The following is a 25,953-nucleotide window of genomic DNA, read 5'->3' on the forward strand; positions in this document are numbered from 1 at the left end:
TGCCCCAGAATTTCCCCAGAATTTTATCACCTCTTTCATCCAGAATCCTAGTTTTTGGTCCCTAACACCTCACTTTTATAGAATAGAATTTCATAGTTGGAAGGAACCTCAGTGGCCACGTGCCCCAGAGCTGACCCAGAATCCCTTCTACACCACACCCAGCAAGTGAGCATCAGGTCTGACTACCTCAAGGGAGAGAGAACTCACCACCTCCTGAGGAAGCCCCTTCAGTGCTGGACAGCTCCCAATGTTAGCGCATCTTATATAAACCTGCTTTACAATTTCTGTTCTGGGGCAGCTAGGTGGCGCAGTGGATAGAGCACCGGCCCTGGAGTCAGGAGGACCTGAGTTCAAATCCGGCCTCAGACACTTAACACTTACTAGCTGTGTGACCCTGGGCAAGTCACTTAACCCCAATTGCCCCTCAAAAAAACAAAAACAAAACAAAACCAAACCAATTTCTGTTCTCCATTCAGTTCTTAGGGTCAAGAGGAAGTCTAGTTCATTTTCCACCAGAAAGGCCTTCAGATACTTGAAGGCAGGGATGACATCCCTCCATAGTCTTCTTTTTGTAGGGGGAATTCAGAAGCTTTTGAGTTTAGAGACAGTTGACATTCTAGCAAATGTTCGTGATGCCCAAAGGACTTCCCATTAGTCAGACCACCTAGGCTGAGAGTGCTTAATCTGGAGTCCATGGACCCCTAAAAGGTCAATTGGGTAAATTTCTGGAGGTCTGTGAACTTGGATGAGAAAAAATTAAAGGCAACCAGGGTCTTCGGCCAAGTCTCCCCACTTTCTAGCTAGTGTGACTTCATGCAGGCACTTAACCACCTCCCAAACTTGGCTTCCTCCTTTGTAATATGTAGGATTATGCTATGAAAGGGCATGGGATCGGCAGTTATGGGATCTGGGCTACAATCCCAGCTCTGTTACCTATTACCTGTGTGACAGGGATAACCTGTCCTTTTGGGGCCTCAATTTCCTCCTCTATAAAATAAAGGGGTTGGACTAGATGACCTTCCATTGAGTGGTCCCTTCCAGGTCTAAATAGAGGTTCCTATGATCATCCTTTTATGGGAAAGTGACTACAGTTGGCTTATGAGAAGGAAGGGAAAGGGGACAGGAATTTGAGGGCTTAATCAAGCATTTATTAAGCATCTACCTTGTGTCAGGTACTGTGCTAAGTGCTTTAAAATATTGTCTCATTGAGGAAACTGAGACAGACAGGTTAAATGACTTGCCCAGGATCACACACAGCTAGTAAGTGTCTGAGACTGGGCTTGAACTTGGGTTTTCCTGACTTTAGGCCCAGGAATCTATCCAATGTACCCTCTAGCTGCCGCCCTAGCTTCCCCCTCCCCCACCCCAATCTGGACATCTGACTGGGAGTTATGTAAGTCAGGCCCAGATCAGTTTTGTGAAGGTGGGAGAAGACAATGCTGAGTGGATGAAGGCACAGGAGCCTCCTGCCTTTGGCAGATGAGAAGCAGAAGCTGTCCCTTCTTGAGAGGGGGGCTGTGAGGTGCCTCTTTTGCCTCTTCTTTGCTTATTGCCCTTCCTCTTCCCCTCCCTCATTTTCCTTATTTCATTTTTACCGAGGGATCTGAGGTTCAGTTTTCTGATGTCCCAAATAGAGGGTGGGATGGGATTGGATTCAGTGACCTTTGAATTCCCTTTTGACTCAAAATCTTTGATTCTTTGTGCTAGGATGGGCAGTTTTGCTTTGTTCCCAGGGATATTGAACTGCTAACCCGGGCACGAGGATGTGGAGAGCCCAGACCCTGATCAGGACGGGTGTCTCACAGATGGTTGGTCAGCGGTGTCCCATCTTCCAGAAAGAGAATTCTCGGATTTCTAGTGATCGTTCTTCCCGAGCGGACTTGGCCGCAACTGGACATAGGACTAGGAAGCAGGGTGTTTTGATTTGGAAAATGGGTTGGGGTTGCCTGCAAGGTCAGGTGATTCCAGGTTGTAGGGTGTCCCTTTTGGATGATTTCTCATTATCATGCAAGCCAGAGTCTCCATGCTGGGATACTATGGGGTTGGGTTGTTGGTTTGAAGGTAGAAGGTCAAGTCAGTCCTTAAACTCTGGAGGAAAACACACTCTGTGGATTTCTTCCTTCCCTCCTTCTCCTTTCTCCTCTCTTCTTCTCTCCTCTCTTTTCTCTCCTTTCTCCTCTATTTTATTTTTCTCCTCTCCCTTTTCTTCTCCCTCCTTTCTTCTCTCCTTCCTCCTTCCTTTCCTCTCTCCTTTCTCCTCTCTTCTCTCTCCTCTCATTTCTTCTCCCTCCTTTCTTTTCTCTTCTCCCTTCTTTCTTCTTCCTCTTTTCTCCTTTCTCCTCCCTTCTTTTCTTTATCTTCTGTCTTTTCTTCTCCCTCCTTTATTCTCTCCTTCCTCCTTCCTTTCCTCTCTCCTTTCTCCTCTCTCCTCTCATTTCTTCTCCCTCCTTTCTTTTCTCTTCTCCCTTCTTTCTTCTTCCTCTTTTCTCCTTTCTCCTCCCTCCTTTTCTTTATCTTGTCTTTTCTTTTCTCTCCTTTTTTCCTCTCTCTTTTCTTCTCTCTCCTCTTCTTTTTTCCTCCCTATTCTCTCCTGTCTCCTATCTCTCCCAGCCTTCCACAGTAAAGGAGATGCAAAGGGAGTGGCAGGCTTCCTGGGGAATTTGAGCTCCTCAGCTGTCTGGGAAGGAGGGATTAGAAGAACCCAGACACTGAGAAAACACACAGCCTCACATGACCTCAAGGGGCAGAAGGGAGCTGAAGGGAGCTGAAATCTGGCTTTCCTTTCTTCTTGGCATCTCCCAGGGGTGTCCCAGAGCCTGGCCCCTCTGATTCTGGAGCCACTGTAGGGCAGCTCGGATTCTCAGAGAGCCCCTGCTTCTCAGATATGCTGTTAGACAGCCTGAGCTACAGAGGCTGAGTGGAAAGTGACCAGGCCCTTTGCTGGATGGTGTCTTTCCTAGGTAGCCCTAAGTGCCAAGAGATGTGTGTGCGTGCATTTGTATGTCCATGCATGCATGTCTACATGTATGTGCAGGACTCACATGCAGATGCTCACCCGTCATTCAGGTGCACACATGTTCTGCACACACTCCCGGGTATGTGGGGCTGGATTCTGCTTTCACTCGTTCCTATGGTAACCAGGAATATGTCTGTTAAGAGACTTGTAGTCCCTGGGAGGGAGAGGCTGCTGAGGCAGCCTCAGCTCAAGCCTGGGATTGGGCTGTGGGCTGACTTCATTAGCCAGAGCCCAGCCGAGCCGAGCCGAGCTGAGCTGAGCTGAGCTGAGCCGAGCTGAGCTGGGGACCACGGACACACCTGGGGGGGTGGTGGGCAGCTCTCCCGCTGAGTTCGACTGCAGCAAACTCCATCTGCTCTGTCCTGCTGGGTTCCAGCCCCTCTCTCCAGCCTGTACCATGCCAAGGAAGCTCTGGTGAGTTGTTCTTCAGCCTTTCTGCTAAAGAGACTAGCCCTGGGAAGAGTCTTTCTCTTCTTTGGCTTCTCTTTCCTCCAGTGGCATGCATGGTTACAGGTGGAGCGCCGCCGGAGGGTTGCTGGGGAAGTGCCATTGGGCATCGGTGCAGGAGTCAGGGCGGGCTTTGGTTGTGCTAGAGATGTGGAAGGGGTTTTTCCCTGATCTGTGCTCAGAGTGAGAGAGAGAGATAGCTCCAGGGGCCCTGATGGCTGACCTCTGCTTCCTTCTTTCTTTCTCCCTTTTCATTCTTGCCTTCCTTGCTCTGAGGCTGGATTAGAAGGACATCCCTGGGCCAAGTGCCCTGGGCCAAGTGAAGGCCAATCTGGGAACATCCCCCCTCCCCCACATATATATAGGGGAGGGGAATGGGAGGGGGGACCTTTAATGGCCCCTTTAGGGGTTTCTAGCTATCAGGAGGCAAACTTGGACATTTGGAAATAGAGGTTTCCCTATTTTTGACTGGCTGTTTGGACTGTATCCAGGAAGTGCTGACCATCACAGGAAGAGGCCTAAATTTGGAGTCAGATTTCATGTCCTGGCTCTGTTGTTGAACTACCTGTGTGACCTTGGGTAGGTCATTTCCCTCCAGGCCTTTTTCCTCTTCGGTAAAATGAAGGATGATAGGCTTAGAGCTGGAAGGCTTCTTTGAAGTCTCTTCCTTTAAGAGATGAGGAAACAGGGTCAAAGAGGCTACATTACTTACCCGGCATCATACAGCTACTAAGTGGTGGAGGCAGGATTAGAATCCAGGTCTTCCTGAGCCCAGTATGCTGTCCTTCACAGTGCTGCCTCTCACTATACCTTGCGACCTCTCTCGACAGCTTCAGAGGTTCCTCTAGCCCCAGTTGTCTGATGCTATAAGCAGATGACCCCAGATACCTGACCTTTGCTTATCTCCTTAGAGCTCTCCTACTTTCTCCCCAGGTCACCTGCTGGTGCTGAGAGTTGACATTTGGGTAGTTTCAGGCAGTTGTGTCTGACATAGCGGCGTGGGGGTGTGGCTGGGCCTTGGTTGAGATGGATGATGGGCATCGTGGGAAGAGAAGATGGGGCCTGGGTCAGCGTTGGAAGGGCTGTCCTTTGGCTTTGGGGTAGAAGGTCATCAGATAACAGGGCCAGAAGTCACAGGCTTAGATCCAGGAGGGACCTGAGAAACCATCTGGTCCAGCCCCTTCATTTTACAGAATTGGAGGCTGAGACCTAGAGAGCTAAAGTGACTTGTGCCAGGTCACACAGGAGAAGAACCCATCTTCTGGGCTTTGTTTGTTTTCTTATTTTAAGTTCAGGAACCATTTTCCCATGTCCGTGATGCTTTGCTGCTGGAGCAAGCCGCTGAATTGAGCCCCAGGGTCCTGGCATGAATTAGAACAGCTGCCCCATGTCCCTGCACTAACCACCATCCCTCCCCACCAGCTGCAATGTCCATCAAGCCTTACAGGGCACCTTGCCCACGGAGACTGTTCCGGATCTTCTTTGCCTTCCTCCTTAGCACATAAGGAGCGTGTCCTAGTAACAGCCTTGTAAGGTCATTGGGGGATTTAACTAGACTGACCTGGTTTGGTTTGGTGGGAGACCTGCTGTGTTTTGTTTGTTTTTGCAGGGCAATTGGGGTTAAGTGACTTGCCCAGGGTCACACAGCTAGTAAGTGTTAAGTGTCTGATTCTGGATTTGAACTCAGGTCCTCCTGAATCCAGGGCCGGTGCCCTGCACCACCTAGCTGCCCCGGGAGACCTACTGTGAAATTTGGGTGTAGTTGAGATGTGGGGATGCATGTTTGATGTGTTGTTTCTTCCATACCCCTGCCCCAATCCACTGCAACTACCCAACTGGCCTGACCCACCCACTCCACATTCCATTGGAGCCCTCAGGGAAGAACAGGGCACTTGGGTTAACCTGGGTGTTGGTCAGGACCTGTTGTGCGTAGAGGGTCCTGGGACCCCTGAGACAGAGCCGCCTGACTCTTTTGCATGTGTGGTGAGAAGTAAAGGTACTGCCTGGCTCTTGACTGGCACTAGGCTCTTCAGGGGGTTGTTGGTTTTTTTCTCTCCCACCTCCTCCATCTCCTCTGAGGGGACATATGTAGGACAGGGTTGGTGAGAGTGTGCTTCTATTTGCGTCCCCAATGTGTGGTGATGGCTCAGTGCCCGCCTGCCAACCGGCTCGCCAGGGGGTGGAGGGAGGAGGGGGGTGTTGGGAGAACATGGTGTGCTGCCCCCCCCCAGTTGGGAGATGGATCTCCCCAGAAGCTGCTTCTCCCCGTGTCTGAGCTGGGGGCAACAGTGGGGGTGGTGTGGGTGGAGGTGGTGCCGGTGGGCCACAGGTGGGCGTCAGAACACTGTCCAACCCATCATTCTGCAGGGTCTCCAGAGGTTTGGTGAGGCCTGTGGCTTTTTGGGAGGAGAAGACTTGTGGTTTATCTTTAACATCTGGGCTGCCCTTGGCTTGGGAACTAGCTAGGGGTCCAAGAGCAGCCCAAGGGCAGAGAAGAATGGAGCCAGAGGAGTGGGCATGGCCAGAGCTAAGGAGGCGGGACCAGGGGGCTATCTGGAGGGGCAGCATTTGCTAGAGCTTAAGGAAGAGAGGAATGAGGGTGACCCGGGGGGCAGAGGGATCTCGCCTCAGAATGATGCTCTCTGCCAAATCCTCCAGTCACCTTAGACAGGCAGAGGCTTCAAAATGTCTGCGATTGGAGCCTCCCTCCTCATTTATTCTTGTCTTCCATACCTCAGTCCAAGGCAGACAGTTAATGAAGAGACCCAGATTCAAATCTTACCTCTGATGATTGGTGCCTATATGCAGTATGCCTTTGGGCAATCAACTAATCAACAAGCATTTATTAAATACCTACTGTATGCTACGAGAGGCAACATTATCTAATGGGTAGAGTCTACCCTGAAGTCAGGAGGACCTGGGTTCAAATCCGTATGCATACTGGGCTAGATGGCACTATAGTGCATAGAGCACTGGGCAATCAGGAAGGACCTTAACACTAACTGTGTGACCCTGGGTAAGTCACTTACCCCTGTTTGCCTCAGTTTCCTGATCTGTCAAATGACCTGGAGAAGGAAATGGCAAATTGTTCTAGTATCTTTGCCAAGAAAATTCCAAATGGGGTCACAGAAAGTTGGATATGACTGAAATGACTGATTCATCACCACAGTAACAACCAACTAACTATAAGATGAGAGAATTGGACTCACTGACCTCTAAGATCTCTTCCATTTATAAAATCTATGACCTCATAAACTCTCATTATGTGTGAGAAACTATTATAATTTGCTGAGCTGGTTGACTCTGGGCAGTTTCCAGTGGTTAACCTCTTAGCCAACTCCTGCCTTAGTGTGGAAAGTTTCCTCACTTGGGCGTTTCTGATTCCAAAGAAATCACAACCCCAGTCCTCTCTATTCCAATTATATGCTAGACAGTGGGGGTATGAAGACAAAAACTGGTCAGTCCTTGACCGCAAGGAGGTTACAATCAATTCCCCTCCCTGGGCTTCAGTTTCCCCATGAGGGGCCTGGACTTGGTGGCCTCTGAGGTCCCTCTCACCTCCAGAGCCAGGGTCCTGTGTCTAACTTAGCAGCTTGGACACCCTCCAGGACAGCTGGTCCAGTGAAGCCTCTGGGCCACCCTCTTTTTTTTTTGGTTTTGTTTGTTTGTTTTTGTGGGGGTAATGAGGGTTAAGTGACTTGCCCAAGGTCACACAGCTAGTAAGTGTCAAGAGTCTGAGACCGAATTTGAACTCATGTCCTCCTGAATCTAGGGCTGGTGCTTTATCCACTGTGCCACCTAGCTGCGCCCCCTGGGCCCTTTTCTTAGAATTATGTCTTAAATGCATAAAATAAAACACAAAGGATTACAAAGAAAACCAACCATATTCAAATACAGTTAATGAAATATATATGTATTTAAGAAAAGAATAATGTTCCCAGACCCCAGGTTAAGATTCCCTGCTGGAGTCTAGTCCAACCTTCTCATTTTACAGACTGGGAAACTGAGGCCCAGAGAGAGGTGTGATTTCTCCAAGTCACGTGGCTGGTTGGTGATAGAACCAGGACTGGTGTCCAAGGGTTTCCTCTGGGCCAGTCTGTTGCCCCAGGAGAGAAGCGAGGACAGAAGCTGGGAAGTTCTTGTCAAACAGCTGCTTGTTTCCCCCCACCTGGCTGTTTTTCTCGTTAGCTTGTCGGTCCTTACCCTTGGGCTGGGCTGAGCCAGCAGCTGAGCACAGGTAACCACAGACCTCGGGCCCCACCCAGCATCTCTGCACCCATCCCTCCCTCCCACAGGACTTGGGCCTGTGGAGTTGCCAGCTCATTTTGAGAGGGCGGGCCCACGGAAATCCGTGCTGGGCAGCCACATAACGGATTTTGAGAGCCCCTTCCCCAGGAAGAGGGGGAACACCCCACGAGACCTCACGCAGCCCCCTGGAAATTTTGCCTCCAAGCTGGTGCAGGAAAAGCCTGGAAGAGTTGGCTGGAAACTTTCTTTGGTTGACGACTGAGCTCAAAGGACAAACTCCTTTATCACCTCCTCCCCGCCCCCCTTTCTGTTTGCCAGGTGCACGTGATGCAAGGTGTTATTCAGCCTTCACACCCTCGTAGAAGGTTAGATTAGAGTCCTTTGGGACCTTAGGCCGCCCCTCCTCACACCTCCTCAGGGGTGGGTTGGTTTGGTTTTTTTCAACCGACAGGAAACAAGCCTAAGTTGTTACCTGACTTGTCCAAGGTGGCAGGAGTGTTAGTTAGGGTGTAAATGACAAACCCAAATTCTGCGACCCACTAAGTAATTAGCCTTAGAACCCAGCATGTTAGAGGGGGAAGGAACCTTAGAACATGGAGGTCAGGGCAGGTAGGAACCTCAGAGCTGTCAGAGCTGGGAGGGGCCTGAGAACATAGAATGTTGGGGTTGCTAAGGATATTAGTGAATGCAACATCAGAGGTGGCAGGAACCTTAAGGCAGAAGTTCCTACTGTGGTCCTCAAGATCTCTAGGGCACCTGAGACCCTTTCAGGGGGTCCATGAGGTCAAATCTATTTTGGTCATAATACTAAGACTTTTAAGTTTTCATGTAGTCATTTGCTCCAAATTTATTATCTATTAAATTTTTTTTTTTTTAAACTTGAGTTTCAAATTTTTTCCTTCCCTTGAGCACTACCCCCACCCATTGAGAAGGCAAGCCATATATCAATTATACATGTGTTGTGGTTGTTGTTCTGTGGTTTTCAGTTGTTGTTTGACTCTCAGTGACCACATTCGGGTGTGGTTTTTTTTTTTTTTGGCTTTATTTTTATTTCTTTCTTTAGCTTTTTTTTTTTTGTTTTGGTGAGGCAATTGGGGTTAAGTGACTTACCCAGTGTCACACAGCTAGTAAGTGTCAAATGTCTGAGGCTGGATTTGAACTCAGATCCTCCTGAATCCAGGGCCAGTGCTTTATCCACTGCACCACCTAGCTACCCCTGGGGTTTTCTTGGCAGAGATACTGGAGTGGGTTTGCCATTTCCTTCTCCGGCTCATTTGTTTTGTTTTGGTTTTTTTGTTTGTTTTGTGGGGCAATGGGGGTTAAGTGACTTGCCCAGGGTCACACAGCTAGCAAGTGTCAAGTGTCTGAGGCCAGATTTGAACTCAGGTAATCCTGTATCCAGGGCTGGTGCTTTATCCACTGCTCCACCTAGCTGCCCTTCTTCTCTGGCTCATTGGACATATGGGGAAACTGAGGCAAACAGGGTTAAGTGACTTACTGGAGGGTCACACAGCTAGTAGATGTCTCAGGCTGGATTTGAATTCATGAAGATGAGTATTCCTGAATCTAGGTCCAGCACTCTATCCACCATGCCACCTAGCTGCCCTAATTATTATACACATGAAACGATACAAAACATTTCAATATTAGCCATATTGCTAAAAAATGAGCAAGAAAAATAAAGTGAAAAATATTATGCTTCAGTCTGCACTCTCTCTGGAGGTGGGTAACTTTTTTCATCATAAGTCCTTCGGAATTTCCCTGGATCACCTTATCCATCAGAGTAGCTTAGTCTTTCATGGTTGATCATTACAATATTGCTGTTACTATGTACAATGTTCTCCTGGTTCTGATCCCTTTACTGTGCTTAAGTTAATAGAAGTCTTCCCAGGTTTTTCTGAAATTATCTCCATCATCTCATAACACTATAGTATTCCATCACAATCATACACCACAACTTGTTCAGACACTCTCCAGTTGATTGGAATCCTCCAAATTTCTGATTCTTTGCCAATACAAAAAGCTGCTATAAATAGTTATGTATATGTGGATCCTTTTCTTTTTCCTTTGATCTCTTTGGGGCTACAGACCTACTTATGGTATTGCTGAGTCAAAGAGTATGCCCTTTGGGCAAAGTTACAAATTGCTCTCCAGAATGGTTGGACTAGTTCGCAGCTCCACCAACAATGTATTGGTGTCCCTATTTTCCCACATGCACTCTAGCATTTGTCATTTTCTTTTTCTGTCATTTTAGCCAATCTGATAGGTTTGAAGTGGAAACAGAGTTGTTTTAATTTGCATTTCTCTAATCAATAGTGATTTAGATTAGGGCTTCTTAAACCTTTTCCGCTGGAGACTCCTTTTCAACAGAGAATTTTTTACATGACCCAGAGAATATAGGTATATAAGATAGGTATACATAACCTTTTAATGTTGCCAAATTTTTCATGACCTCCACATTCAGTTACGAGACCTCATATGGAGTGGAGACCCACAGTTTAATAAGCTAGAATTTAGAGCATTTTTATATGACTATAGATAGCTTTGATTTCTTCTTCTGAAAATTCCCTATTTATCTCCTTTGACCATTTGTCAATTGGGGATTTTTTATAAATTTGACCCAGTTCCCAATACATTTGAGAAAAGAGGCCTTTATCAGAAAAACTTGCTATAAAAATTTTTGATATTACTTCAGTATCTTTTTATCAAAATCTAGTTTCCCTGATTACCCCTCTTAATTAAGTCTATCTTTGCTTTTGCTTTTGCTTTGTCTGAGATTGCCCCTCCTGCATTTTTTTTACATCAGCTGAAGCATAAAGGATCCTGCTTCAGATGCTCAATACAGTAAATATTGACAGATATAACTTGAATAAACAAGGTTATGTTGGGGGAAAACAGTCAATTTTTAGAGTGTGGAGGGGTCCTGAGACCAGAAATTCTGAGAACTCCTTCCTTTGAGCATAGACTATCAAGTCTGGAAGAAACCTTAGAACACAGAACATACGGCTACTTGGGCCAGAAAGATCTCACAGCATAGACGCTGGTACTTGGAGAGTCCCAGGATCATGGATTTAGAGCATGAATGGGTAATTCTTATTGGCATCAAGTCCAGTCATTTTATTTTTTAATGTAATGCTGTACATTTTTTCCAGGTTTAGGACAGTCCTTATTTTTCATCCCCAACACACAGTGAAAATGCAGAAAACACACCACAGACTCACAGTAGACCCTAAACAATCCATACAATAATCCTTTCTCTCCCCCAAGGCCCTCTGAAGTACCTCACACTTATCCTGCTACTCTGCTGTTTGGACTGCCCTTGGAAGGGAGTGAATTGGCTATTGCTCATGCGATTTTTCCCCCTGCATTCATTCCGGTTAGATCCACTTTTACCTCAGGGCTGTGTGCAAACCTCCAGACCTATGCCAACCTCCTCATTTTATTTTATTTATTTATTTTTGGTGAGGTAATTGGGGTTAAGCGACTAGCCCACGGTTACACAACTAGTAAGTGTTAAGTGTCTGAGGCCAGATTTGAACTCAGGTCCTCCTGAATCCAGGGCCAGTGCTCTATCCACTGTGCCACCTAGCTGCCCCACCTCCTCATTTTATTTTACAGATGAAGAAACTGAGGCCTGAAAGGGTTTGTCCAGGGTCACATTTGAACCTAGGTCTTCCTAACCCCAGGTCCAGTACTCTAACCACTGTACCACACTGCCTTTCTAGTCCAATCCCTCCCATTTACTAAGGAAGGGGTAATGACCTGCACACAAACAATGGCAGAACATTGGAATTTGTTTCAGGCGTGTCTGACTCTTCATGACCCCATTTAGGATTTTCTTGGCAAAGATACCGGAGGGGTTTGCCATTTCCTTCTCCAGCTCATTTTACAGATGAGGAAACTGAGGCAAGCAGGGTGAAGTAACTTGCCCAGGGTCACACAGCTAGTAAATGTCTCAGGATGGATGGATTTGAACTCAGGTCTTCCCGACTCCAGGCCCAGCACTCTATCCACTGTACCACTTAGCTGCTCCTAGGGACTGGAATTTAGTGTAGTGCTTTTTCCTCTACCACAAAGTTCTCCCCATTCATCCAGTGATGCCCTGTGTGCCTGCTTCCTGATCGAGTTTACATACATCCAGACACATGGGCACCAACGCCCATCTGCACACATGTATGGCTGCTGACACACAAGGGCAGGGGAGTATGCATATTATGTTGCTGGCATGCATCCTCACAGCTGACCATTTAGGGACACACACGTGCTTACGTATTGGTTATGTAAACACTGTGTGTCCTCAGACGGGTTACTGAGAAGCCAGCTCTCTTCTCTGAGCACTGGGGGCAGGGGGGGCTGGTACTCCACCAAGACCCAGGGTCCCCTTGTTTCCATAGCAACAACAACTAGAAACGGAAGGATGAACACCTGCAGGTGTGCAAGCTGGGGTGAAGTGAGGAGAGAGCCAAAGGGGGAGGGCAGGTGAGGAATGGAAGAAGGAAAAAGAATTATCAGCTCATCAGGCTGGGAAATGGTCCCATTTTGGGGGTCCTGAGCTCCCTACCCCTAGTGTTGACCTTTCTCATCTAGTCACTTTTCAAGTTTGTATCTGGAGTCTTTTCTTTTGATACATATGTGGTCCCTGTAGCAGGGGTGTGTGTGCATGCATGTGTGTGTGTGTGCACACACGTGTGCATGTGTAATGGGGAAGCATGGTCATGGGCAGGAAAGAGACTTTTTGGCCTATGCTCCAGACTACCTGAGATATCAAGTCCCTCTCCACTCGTATGCCCATAGAAGCACATAGAAGGGGCAGTCATGTCTTGAACTGAGAGAACCATCCAGTCTCTGACTCTTTTCTTCAGAGGCTACAAACCAAGAGATTCTTGGGGATTGATTGGCCAGTCTAAACTTCTCATTGTACAGAACAGGAGACTGAGGCCCAGAGAGGTTAGTTAGTGGCTAAGATGGGCTTAGAACCCAGATGCTCTACCTCCCAAACTGCTCTTTCCATCACTTCACACTGTCTCTAGCTGTCCTTAGGGTCTGACAATAAGGGTGGCTCTTTAGGTTTAGTATCAAGCCCCTCTCCTCTCATCCCACCCTGACCCATTTGTGTTTGAGTAGTAATTCAGAGAGTCAGCAGGACACAGAGACTGTGGCTTCCCATATGGTGCTGAAATACCTTAGGGTTCACTGCCTTACAGTGACTTCCTTCCATGTTCCTGCCTTTGGCATTGCAGCCAGTCAAGAGAGAACCCGTTATTTTTTTTGGGGGGGGGTCAATGAGGGTTAAGTGACTGGCCCAGGGTCACAGAGCTAGTAAGTGTCAAGTGTCTGAGGCCAGATTTGAACTCAGGTCTTCCTGAATCCAGGGCTGGTGCTTTATGCACTGAGCCACCTAGCTACCCCATTCTTCATGGAGGATAGTTGGAGTCCAGAAGCCCCCTTCTATCATGGTCCGGTAGAAAGAGAACTAGCTCTGAAGTCAGAGTGCCTGGGGTCAAATCCTCCTCCAGCACTTAACTACCTGTATGAACTTGGAGAAGACACAACCTCTCTTCCTCAGTTTCCATAACTGTAAAATGAAGGTATCGAACAAGATTGCCTCTGGGTTCTCTTTTAGCTCTTCTGTATGACCCTAGATCCTGCTGATATGCTCACCTCACACACACACACACACACACACACACACACACACACACACACACTTATCATGAGGGCTGCAGATAGATCAGAAGAAGGGACTCCAGGAATGATCTGGAAAAGTGACTGGATGGTGAAGGCCGATGTCAGGGGCAGGAAATTCTGATCCCAGAAATTTCTCCCGCAGAGGCTAGTCACCAGCCTGATGGGCTGACCTCAGGACATCATCATTCCCCGTTCTTCTGATGTTTACCTGCCCCCACTTCAGCCCTAGGCCATCTCCTCACCTTATCCTAGTCTGAACACCGATACCTGCTCATTCTTTTGTTGATAGATTTCTCCTGTTATTGCCATTGCTTTAAGGTCTTTTGGATTTATTTTTCCTTTGCGTCTTTGAGGATTGAAATGCTCCTTTCAGTCTGTTTTCATCCGGATAAGCATCCAGGCCTCTCATACTCTTCCTGCCCCATTCTCAGGGTCCAGCGGTTTATACTCTTTGAATAGATTGACTTCATCTTGCCAGCCCCTAGGACTCTCTTTCTCATTCCCGAGACTGCCTTCCATTCTTGCTTTTGCTGTTGTTGTAGCAACCACTCTAGCAACAGGGGTGGGGGCGGGGTGCTGGGCTCAAAGATACTCTAAGACACCCAACAGGACAAAAGGTGGGAATCAGAGTTGTACTAGGTCAGGACCACTAGGTGGCGCTGGGGATATGGACGCCACCTAAGTCCCCATATCCCTGGCTGCCTTCAGTTTTTTCTTAGGCTAATGGGAGTGGGAGAGTGGGGTGGTGTGAGACTGGGAGGGAAGAAGAAGGAGAAGGAGTGAAGAGAGGAAGGCTCAGCGTTTCTGGCCCCTCCTCCCCAGCCATCTCCCAAAGATGTCTATAATCCTTTGGTTTACATTTATTCCCATCATCACTCGAATATACCTCCTGGGGAAGCAAAATGGAAATGGTCTAACCCTAAGCTTTAGACCACTCTGATTCAAGTTCACTTCCTGGGGAGATTGGAGCTCCAAGGGAGAACTAGATCCAGGGGACCCTTGCTATTGCCCTTAAGACATTTACCTTTCACAAGAATAACTAGCTAGAAGATAGAGGGATGAATAGATGATAGGTGGATGGATAAATAGATGGAAAGATATATGTACATATGGATGAATAGATGGATGGATGGGTAGATAGGTAGATAAATGGATAGATAGATAGAGGGATTTTTGTTGTTGTTCAGTCATTTCAGTTGTGTCCTATGCTCCATGATCCCATCTGGGGTTTTCTTGGCAAAGATACTGGAGTGTGGGACAGCTAGGTGGTGCAGTGAATAAAGCACCAGCCCAGGATTCAGGAGGACCTGAGTTCAAATGCAGCCTCAGACACTTGACACTTACTAGCTATGTGACCCTGGGCAAGTCACTTAACCCTCATTGCCCCACAAAACCAAACCAAAACAAAAGATACTGGAATGATTTGCCATTTCCTTCTCCAACTCATTTGACAGATGAGGAAATGGAGGCAAACAGGGTGAAGTGATTTGCCCAGGGTCACAAAGCTAGTAAGTATCTGAGGCTGGATTTGAACTCATAAGGATGAGTCTTCCTAATTCCAAACCCAGTGCTTTATCTACTGTCACCTGGTTGCCCTAAATAGATGGATAGATATGGATGAATAGATATGTGTATAGGTAGATAAATGGATGGATGGATAGATAGATAGATAGATAGATAGATAGATAGATAGATAGATAGATAGGTGGATAGATGGTTGAATAGATAGGTAGATAAAAGCATTTAAGTACTTTCTGTGTAACAGGCAAATCTTTCTAATCCTTCCTTGATCCTAGAATCTCAGAGTTGAGGCAGATTATGTTATGGAGGTAGCTTGCATTTAGATATCAGTGTAAGGTTTGCAAAGTACACAGGGAGGCAGCATGGGGGTAGGAAGAGAGTACACAAGTTGCAGATTTATTGGGTTTGAAGTAAGAAGACTTAGGATCAAATCCTTTTTATGATGCTTGTTGCTTATATGACCTTGGGCAAGTTCTTTAACTTCTCCAAGCCTCAGTTGTCTCATCTGTAAAATGAGGGGATTGGATAAGACAGCATCTAAGGTCTCTTTTAGGTCTGAATCTGATCTTATGATCTTCAACCTGTGATCTTAAGTCACTTAACTTCTTTATGCCTCAGTTTCCTCATCTGAAAAATGAGGAATTTGAATTAGATGATCTTTGAATTCATGGTCTTGCACTTTCCTCACAATAGCACTGTGAAGTAGTATAAGTATTATTACCCCCATTTTATCTTTATTTATTTATTTATCTATCTATTTATTTATTTATGCAGGGCAATGAGGGTTAAGTGACTTGCCCAGGGTCACACAGCTAGTAAGTGGCAAATATTTGAGGCCGGATTTGAACTCAGGTCCTCCTGAATCCAGGGCCAGTTCTTCATCCACTGCACCACCTAGCTGCCTCCTCCTACCCCCATTTTAGAGATGAGGAAACAGAGTTTCAGGGAAATGGCATGACTTGCCCATGGTCCCACAGTCAGTATAGGAGATGGGATGCAAACCTCAGTCTCCTTTGACTTCATATCCAGTGTCCCTGGAGTCAGATGACACTTGAATCCCACCTACTGTGTGACACTGGATGAGTCACTTTAGGTTTCTGGCTTCCTTTCCCACCAATGTAAAATGAGAGGATTCTGAGATCACAGAATCTCCAAGTTGGAAAACGCCTCAGAGGATCTGTGCACCTGAATGGGAATACCTCTCTGACAAACCTTGCCAAGTGGTCATCCGGTCTGTGGGTTCCGGACCACGAAGTCTTATAATGCCCATTGTTCCCTGAGCCTATTTTGATCTAATCTGGGATTCCTTCTCTACCTTCTGCTCTGAAGCTGCTTCTGCTCTCCTGCCACCACTGACTGCCATAATTTGGCACCTATTTCTCCTTTTCCATCCCAAATAATAACAGTTCACCTTTCCATAAATTTGACAAAGCACTCTATAGTCCCATTTTACAGATCTGGAAACTGTGGCAAAGAAAAGTGAAATGACTTATCCAGGGTCACACAACTAGTTGAGAGCCAGAGCTGGGAATCAAACCTAAGTGTCATGACAGAACGTAAATACCTTTAAGACAGAGACTGCATCCTTAGTGCCTGGCACCTAGTATGAGCTTAATAGATGCTTGATTGGTTAACCTATTGACTCTGTTATAGTGACTCACCACTACCATACTTCCTTCTCATCTTTGTCACATACTGTGTACACAAAAGGGTGGATTTTCCAGGGTTAATTCATGAGGAAGAAAGAGAACCTAAAAATTAAAAAATAAATATATTAGGATGCGATCATTAGAAATGTATGTAAAAGTCAGAGAGGTGGCATCGCATTCAGGTTCATGGGATGGCCTAAGAGTCAGGAAGGCCTGAGTTCAAGTCTTGCTTTTGTTGAGGACTATCTCTGTGACCATGGACATGTCACTGGCATTTATTAGTGCCCTAGGTAACTCTAAATCTCTAAGGAATAGATTATTTGTTGAGGCGGAGGGAAGGAGTTTCCATGCTTGGAGTTTCTCATCCTAATGACATAATCAAGAGGAAGGAAGGAAAAAAGGAAGGAAGACAAGCAGAGCACTGTGATCCTTCAAATTCCCAAACTATCGTAGGCTACATATAGTTCCCTATCTTAGCTAGGGCCATGATCTTCTCCAGACCAAGAGGCCCCAACCTCAACCCTCCACAGCAGCCAGCCCCCACATGCCCCCCCAAAGTATGATGTTTTCCACCCTCAGAAGCATCCTCACCTTTGCCAATTTGGGTTTGAACTCATTGGTTTATCCTATGATCCCAGGATCATTCTCTGCCAAGCAGGAAGCCTCTGGATGGGGCAGAGGGGTGGGGCTATGAGTACTCTACCCATATTACTTCAAGATCACTTCCTAGAGCCTCAGAGTGGAGAGGTTGGAAAGGACAGCCACATACATTGGACGTTCCTACCAGCCGCCTTAAAATGAGAATAAAACACAGAAGTACCCAAAGAGGGGTCCTTGTGTTGCATGGAGTATTTGTAGGATGCAATGGGGAGCAAAGGTTTCCCACTGAGTAAACACACAGGTAGCCCTACCTGCAGACACAGACACAGAAACATAATATCATACACTTAGAATCCCATGCTGATAGAGATACATACTGAGATACGACCCAAAGGGATACATATGGAATCACATGCAGAGGTACCCAGCCTTGTACTACACTGGCAAAGACACAGCAACACATAGTGCCTAGGACCTGTGTTCAGAAAGACCCAAGTTCAAATCTTGCCCCAGACAGTTAACCTCTCTGTGCTTCCAGTTTCCTCATCTGTAAAATGGGAATGATCATGGCATTCCTAGGGTGACTGTGATGATCAGAGAAGTTGACATCTGTAAAATACTTTGTAAACTTTAAAGCACTTTATAAATGCTCACTGTTGTTATTATCATCTCTCCCAAATAGAATCATAGCACCATATCCAGAATCACAGACACATGATGAGGACACAAACAGAATCTTTTTAGATTTTTTCTTTTTCTATTATGGATTTGATAAACAAGAATGTTTCCATTTCTAGAGTACAGATAAAAGAGAATTGTATATGAAGCTGATAGTCTTTATCACACTCAGCTTTTCCTCCCCCTTCAGGTAGACATTACATTTAACAGGTTAGTCACAATACCATCCTGCTGATCTGTGTCCTTTTATGAACTTCCTTCTGCTTCCTTATGCAAATGCAATCTTGTAAGTAGTGGCTGACTTCACCGGGACTCAGTGCAACCCCAGCATGATTGTTGGGTTTAGAAGATATCATGAGATTCCTCACATCTTCCTTAGATCCCTGAGATGCAGGGTAGCTTTCTCTCTCCACACTAAAACAGGAAGTGTGTGTGTGTGTGTGTGTGTGTGTGTGTGTGTGTAAAAGAGAGACAGACAGACAGACAGACAGACATAGGGAGAGATAGAGCTCTAATTGGATCCACATAGAAAACATTAGGTATTGTCAGCCCTCCCTCCCCTCTCTTCTCTTTCTTCTCTTCCCTCTTCTTATCCTACCCTACTTCAGCCTCAATCAATCAACGGAGGAGTTCATTACTGGCTTCTCACCCTGTATTTGGAGTTGTGGGTCATGAGCTCACAGAAGCCTGTTTAATGCTGGCTTTAATGTTTTATGGATCTCTGATTCCACTCCACCAAATGTTGAGGCAATCAGGGTTAAGTGACTTGCCCAGTGTCAAGTGTCTGTGGCAGGATTCGAACTCAGGTCCTCCTGACTCTAGGGATGATGCTCTATCTACTATGCCACCTGGCTATCCCTCAACAAGACAGTTCTTGATGCTTTGATGATTTAATAGATGATTTTTGAGAGTTACTAAAGTTGAAAAATTCATACTTTTGCAGCTAACCTGGTGATTATCCTCTCTAAACTGAGTCTACTCCTAAACCTTTCCATTTTGGTAGACCTTGCCTTTCCAGAGTTTATGTTCTCCTTCCAGAGATTTCAAGAACCCTCAATGCATCATGATGAGGCAGCAGGAGAGAACTTTAATTGAGTGCTAATTAACCCTCAATATTGATAAAATACTGCATATTTGTGATGAAAAAACTGGTAGAAATGAACACTACTATAGTATTGCTAATTAAACAGAATTGCTGAACAAGGTATTGGACAAGAAATAGGGGGCATTTGCGCACAGCTAGGTGGGGCAGTGGATACAGCACTGGCCCTGGAGTCAGGAGGACTTGAGTTCAAATCCAGCTTCAGACACTAGCTGTGTGACCCTGGGCAAGTCACTTAACCCTCATTGCCAGAAAGAAAGAAATAGTTCATTTGGAATGATGCTGCTTCAGGAAAAGCAAATTTAATTTGAAAAGGAAGCTATACACTTTGCAGAGATTTTGAAGGTGACTTCAGCATCCTATTAAGGGTTTTAGAGATTGTTAACATTGCCCTTTGTAAAGGCCAATTTCACTATGAAATGAGTGGCTTTCCTTTTCCTTGATTCAGAAACATCAAGAAGAGTTATAGATAGTAAAAGAGAAAAGACCATATATCTGTGGGGGATGGGGCTTGGGGGTACAAGAGAGTATGATTCCTCTTGAAGGAGAAGAAAGGCTGTGGTGGGGAAGACTTTGTACTTGACAGTTTCCAGCACAAGCCACCAGGTGGCACTATCAGCTTAGGATAGCTTGGTTATTTCCAGGGGGCAAAATTGGAGAAGAGGGAATGAATAGGTCTTAGGGAAGGTATAGGAAGGAAGAGGTGTGTAGCTGGATATTCATACAGTGCTTGTATATGACACTATCTCTGCACTCCTGCAGCTCACAGTCTTGTTGAGGACACAAGGCTAATAGCGGTAGCAAATTGTATAAGACGTGATCAAGTGCTATTCTTGATTTGCTTCTCTAGGTCTCTTTCTGCCACTGTAGGTATGTCTGTCTTTTTCTTCATCCTGTCTTTTGTACATCTCCTGTCTGTGTTTCTGCTACCCTCTGCTTGCTTCCTGGTATCACTTGGTCTCTCTCCTTCCCTTTACCAACCCTGCCCCCATCTCCTTCACAGGCCCATCCCCCATCCCACCCCATCTCTCTCTCTCTCTCTCTCTCTCTCTCTCTCTCTCTCTCTCTCTCTCTCTCTCTCTCTCTCCCTCCCTCTCTCTCTCCCTCTCCCTCCCTCTCCCTCTCCCTCTCCCTCTCCCTCTCTCTCCTCCACTTTTTTCATCCTTCTCCACTCCCCCTCCCTTTGCAGCTCATTCCTTTCTTGGAGATTAATTACTTGCTTTCCTTACACATCCTGGATGGAGGTGAGGGTGGGAGAGATACTTTTCTTTATAGAATGGCAGTATCTGCTCATCATGAAGGTAAGGGGGAAGTGGTGTCACTCATGCTGGAAGGGAATTTTCCTCATGTGAGACCCTCTAAAACATACCTCTCTTTTCTTCCTCCCTCTCCTTCAATGACAGCAGCTGAAGGAAGCCGTCTTAAGTCACTAATGACTGTGAGAATGGGAGCCCAAACAGAAAGGAGAGAACACTGCTCTCCAGAGCCTAGGCAGAGCATGTTTTTGCCTGCCTCCTGGTCTCCCCAGATCCCTCTGAGGAGGGCTCTCCAAGAGATCAGAGGACCCAAGTTAAAATCCTGCCCCTGGCTCTTATTGCCCATGTGACCTTGGGTGTCCTCTGTAAAATGAAGGGGAGCCTTAGGTTGGGTAGTTCAGAGTTCTCTGATCCTGTGACTTTTTTTGAAGGGGTTGGGGGGGAAAGGTCTTCATGATGGGGGGGAGGCCATTGCACCATCCGCCGCCGAAGTTGACAGTGAGCATATGGTACTTATTGTAATGAGGAATTGAGTTATCTCCAGAAAATGTGTCCCTCCCCCTGTGAATTTGCCCTTTGTCTACTTATGGCTCTGGATGGAGGGTATGGGGAGGTTCTATGGAGCACTCTAGGATTTCTGCTTCTCATTCTGGCTTTGGCAAGTAGCCTGGATTATTCCAGAGGGCAAGGGTGGGATCTGTACTGAAGCTCAGGAGCCAGGAATACCTGATTCCTCAGCTATGTCTAGACGTTTATTGAATGAGGTCAAGGTTGATCCCCACTGTGGACCAGTTAGAGAAAAGCTGTGTCCTAATTATGAATGTCTACACGAGGAAGCCACAAGAGGGAGCCAGAGAGAGAGAGAGAAAGAGAGAGACAGACAGACAGACCCAGACACAGATACACAGACACAGAGAGAGGAGAGAAACAGAGATAGAGAGAGACAAAGAGACATAGACAGACACAGACAGACAGACATACACAGAGATAAAGAGAGAGATAGAGAATATGAATAATGTCTCAGTGGAACTCAACCCTACTCTAGGAGACCCAACTCAAAGGCTCCAGACTATAGATTTGGAGAGGCAGGGGGAGAATAGGGGTTAGTACTCAAGTATATGAGTACAATTGCTGCTCAATCAAGTTAATTCACAAGCATTTATTAGGTGCCTGATAATTACTGACATTTATATAGCATTTTAGGGTTTGCAAAACATTATCTATAGATATTATATAGACATCATATGTGTATATATTGTCTATATTATGTGTGCACACACATACATTATATATGCACATATACACATATGCACACACATACATTACATGTATAGAATATAAAATTCTATGTGTATATAGTATAGATAAGCCCCATTCATATATTTACATATACATATATATGCACATGCAATATACATTATGCGACACGTGTGATGGACAGTATATACCATATATGTCTATTATATATGTATATACACAATACATTTATACATATATGCGTGTATATACATATCTATATCTATCTATGAAGACTTCAAAGTTAAGGCCTTGTCCCGGGCCTCAGAGCTGCTGAGGGGGGTTTCAAGCTGACATCTTCATGACTCCAAGACCAGGATTGATCTACTTACATTACCAAGATGCCTACTATGTGCCAGTCACTGTCCTGTGCTGGGGACATAAAAGTGAACCAGTCCCTGGCCTCAGGGAGCTTATATTCAAATGGAAATCACCCTTGGTCTGTGGCAATAAAATTCCCATAATTTCTGCCAAAGGAGATACTTGGAATGGCAGAACACTGAGTCAGGAATGAGTAGCCCTGGGCCTAGCTGCTGTGTGACCTCAGGGGAACCATGTGACTAAACTTCCTTCGGCCCAAATAGATTTGATAATACTTTCTTTCCCTCTGGGTTGCTCCTGGTGAAATGGAAGGAGAAGGACAGTATCTAAAAGCAGAAGGAAGAGATGCTTTAAGGGCCCCATGAGAGAGTGAGTAAATCCACAAAATGATGGTGCACGTGGGGGCACCTGGTACACTTGAATGTGAACTCCTTGAAGGCAGGGACTGTCTTTTGTCTCTTTTTCTATCCCCGGAACCTACCACCATGCCTGGCCCATAGACACCCAATAAATGTCTATTAACGGATGACAGAGGAAAGAACAATGGCTCTGGAGTCAGAAGACCCGAGTTCCAATGCCACCTCTGATGCTTACTGCCTATGTGACTTTGAGCAAATCTTTTAACATCTCTGGGCCTCAGTTTCTTCATCTGTAAAAAGAGGGGGTTAGACTAGATGGCCTCTGAGGTCCTTTCTAGCTCTAAATCGATGGTTTGAAATGCAGCTGGAAGATGGGATGGAGGCAGGACGATGCTTAGTGGATCTGGAATCAGGAAGACTTGAGTTTGAATCTTACCACAGAGACTCAGCTGTGTGATCCTGGCCTAGTCACATGGCCTTTCTTAGCCTCAGTTTCCTCTTCTGTAAAATAGGCGTACTTGCCTTATGGGATCCTTGTCAGGTTCACAGAATATGATGTATGTGAAGTGCCTTAAAACCAAAAAGGGTTCTAGAAATATGTTATTATTGTTGTCATTGCTATTGTTAATAATGATGCTATAGGGGGCAGCTAGGTGGCGCAGTGGATAAAGCACCAGCTCTGGATTCAGGAGGTCCTGAGTTCAAATTTGGCCTCAGACACTTGACACTTACTAGCTGTGTGACCCTGGGCAGGTCACTTAACCCTCATTGCCCTGCAAAAAAAAAATAATGATGATATAAGAACATTAAATGGCAAAGGTCCAGTCATCAGATATCTGAGGAAAGAAAGATGAGAGAAACAGGGGATAGGAAGAGAATGAAAATTTAAGACAGGGAATTAGAGGGGTTGGTTCTGAAGTGGGCTTTGAGGCTCAGCCTTCTCAAGGGGGATCCCTTTGCCCCTGAAATGGGCTCCTTCTAATGGTGATCCTATGCTCACTAGTTCTCACCCTACTGGTCCCGACAAGGGCTCAGAGAATAAATTAATCCCCCAACCCTGACTGCCCCAGGACCACAGGATCATAGATTTAAAACTGGAAGGGGCAGGAGAGAGCAGCTAGTTCAACCCCTTTCTTTTCCAGGTGAGGGGAAGTGACTTGCTCAGAGTCAAACAGGCTGTGAGTGACAGTGGTAGGATTTTAGTCTAGGGCTTCAGATTCCAAATTCAGTGTTCATTTTGCTCCTTACCATCTCTCTGATTGCCTCTGGTCTCTTCTGCCTCAAGTCTTGGGCACGGTGGGGTGGGTGGAGGCAGGATGGCTTTATCTCAGAGACCCTGCTGTCCTTGAATTTTTCCTTGAGAATTGTCAGTGTGTTCAGCAACCTATTATGTGCAGTTGGGAGTGGAGGAAGAATTGGGTTGTCTTAGAGAGGGACCCTGCTGGAAGATGAGAAAAGGAAATTGCTGTTATTTTTCACTCCCTTGTCAACGGGATGTGCAGCCCAGGAGACAGGGGAGAATGAATAAGGGGGAGGCAGCTAGAATGGGCTGTTAAACAGTGGTCCTGAGGCCAATGGGAGTTTTGCAATGGGGATGGATGGAAGAGATCATCATCTAATTAGGAGATCCTCCTTTATTTGAGGGGTAGGGGAGAGAAGTCCCAGGAAGGGCTAGGAACTACATCTAGGGGATGCTGTTCTTATTGCCGAATGGGCTCTTGGTTGAAGCAGCTAAATAATAGGAGCAATAAGGAAGTCAAGAACATTGACCTTGGTTCCCCACCAAGGAAAACTCTGTTCTAAACAGTGGAAAATATGTTCTGGATGTCAAAAGGGGGACTAGGTGAGAGTGTGGCTAACTCCAGACAACGTCCATCTACCCATCAATCAAGCAACAAGCATTTATCAACTTCTTGCTGTAAGTCAGATGTTGATGGAACACAGGTCCTGTCCCCATTGGGTGAGGATCCTTTACCCTTCCACTAATGGAGGACCTCACCTTTGTATTTCGGACTTAAAGCTGAAGGGATCTCAGGACCTTTTTACATTTTACAGATGAGGAAACTGGGGCCCAGGGTGGGTCAAAGTGACAAGTCCAAGATCAAACAGTGAGTATCAGAGATGGAAAGTGAATCCAGTTCCCCTGGCTACAGAGTTAGTACTTAACCATAAGAAGCATTTATCAATCTCCTTCCTTCCTTCCTTCCTTCCTTCCTTCCTTCCTTCCTTCCTTCCTTCCTTCCTTCCTTCCTTCCTTCCTTCCTTCCTTCCTCCCTCCCTCCCTCCCTCCCTCCCTCCCTCCCTTCCTTCCTTCCTTCCTTCCTTCCTTCCTTCCTTCCTCCCTTCCTTCCTTCCTTCCTTTCTTCCTTCCTACCTATCTTCCTTCCTCCCACTTTCTTTTTATTTCTTTCTTTTTCTTTTCTTTCTTCCTTTCTGTCCTTTCTTCCTTACTTTCTCTCCTTTATCTCTCTCCTTTCTTTCCTTTTCTTTGCCTTCCCTTCCCTTTCCTTTCATACCCCCAATCCCCCAACTCCACAAAAAAGAGAATGAGATACATTTTCTTATCTCTTCTCTAGTATTGGCAATGTCTTTTTTTTAAAAATAGGTTTTGATTGATATTTTCTGGTTTTTCCCCGTTGCCATAGTTATCCCAAATAACTCTCTCCCTCCCCCTCCCAGAGATCCATTCCATATGACAGAAAGGGGGGAAATGCAGCACAATTGACTGATACATCCAAAAAGTCTGAAAACCTGTGCAATGTGTAACATCTGTGGACCTCCCACCTCCATAAAGGTGTAGCTTGAGAAGGTTTTCTAATATTCCTTCATTTAAGTCCTACTCACTTTTTATAATTTTGTTACATTTACTTTTGTTTTTTTGGTGTGTCATCATTCTTTCCATTGACGTTGTTGTAAATTGTATATATTGTGTATATTGTTTTCTTGGCTTTGCTAACTTCACTCTGCATCAGTTCACATAGCTCTTTCCTTGCTTCTCTTTATTTATCTCGTGTAATTTCTTATGGCACAGTGATAGTGCATTACATTAATGTACCACAATTTGTTCAGCCATTCCCCAATTGATAGGCATTTACTTTTCTATCACAGAAAGTGCTTCTATAAATATTTTGGAGTATATGGGGACTTTCTTCATATTGGTAATGTTTTGAAAGGAATTCGTATTCTGTGTATGGTCCCTTCCAACTCTGAGCTTTATGATTCTCTGTTCTAGGTGGGAGGGTGTGTTGTTCCTTGAGTGAAAGGCAATAGATCTGAGTTCAACTTCTTCATGGTTAGTGGTGTCCATGGTACTGAACAAATTTGGGTATTAGTGAGATGAGTCAACACAGAGACAGACTCATTCTTAGTTTCCGGCAGAAGGAGCCTGGTGTGTATTTTAAAAGCTCTGTGGTTCTCCAGCTGTCTAGAATAGAATCATGGGTCATTAGAGTGAAAATCGACTTCATTGCCCATTCCAGCTAGCCTCTTAAATTACAAGGATGGAAACTGAGGTTTGGAGAAGGGAAGTAAATTATGCAACTCCTGGAACACATTTTCCGGGTTTAGGGATTCAGCTGGGAGACTGGAAATGTAACTTTTCCTTGGTGTGGAGCTACCGAGACTATGCACAAATTATCCTAAGACATTTTTGTCCCCTGAGGGTAGTATAACGTGGTGGAAAGAGCCTTGGATTAGGAATTAGGAGATCTGTATTTGAATGGCAGGCAAGTCCCTTCCCCTCCCTTTGTTTTAATTTGCTGCCCTGTAAAAT

General features: G+C 45.8%; 1 protein-coding gene across 5 annotated transcripts in view; it reads left to right on the forward strand.

Moving 5' to 3' along the window:
* The window catches only part of RAP1GAP2 (RAP1 GTPase activating protein 2), a 298,254-nt gene that overhangs the window by 74,269 nt on the left and 198,032 nt on the right, over positions 1-25,953 (forward strand). Inside the window, exon 1 of one of the 5 annotated variants that reach the window (XM_043999912.1) lies at positions 3,205-3,430. The exons of the other annotated variants lie outside the window; for them this stretch is intronic. Within the exon in view, the coding sequence (XP_043855847.1) occupies positions 3,414-3,430 (17 nt within the window). The 5' untranslated portion in view covers positions 3,205-3,413. Of the gene's footprint in view, positions 1-3,204; positions 3,431-25,953 lie in introns of those variants that run through there. 5 annotated transcript variants of the gene reach the window in all.

This window comes from Dromiciops gliroides, chromosome 4 (assembly GCF_019393635.1).
Source record: "Dromiciops gliroides isolate mDroGli1 chromosome 4, mDroGli1.pri, whole genome shotgun sequence".
Taxonomy (NCBI): domain Eukaryota; kingdom Metazoa; phylum Chordata; class Mammalia; order Microbiotheria; family Microbiotheriidae; genus Dromiciops; species Dromiciops gliroides.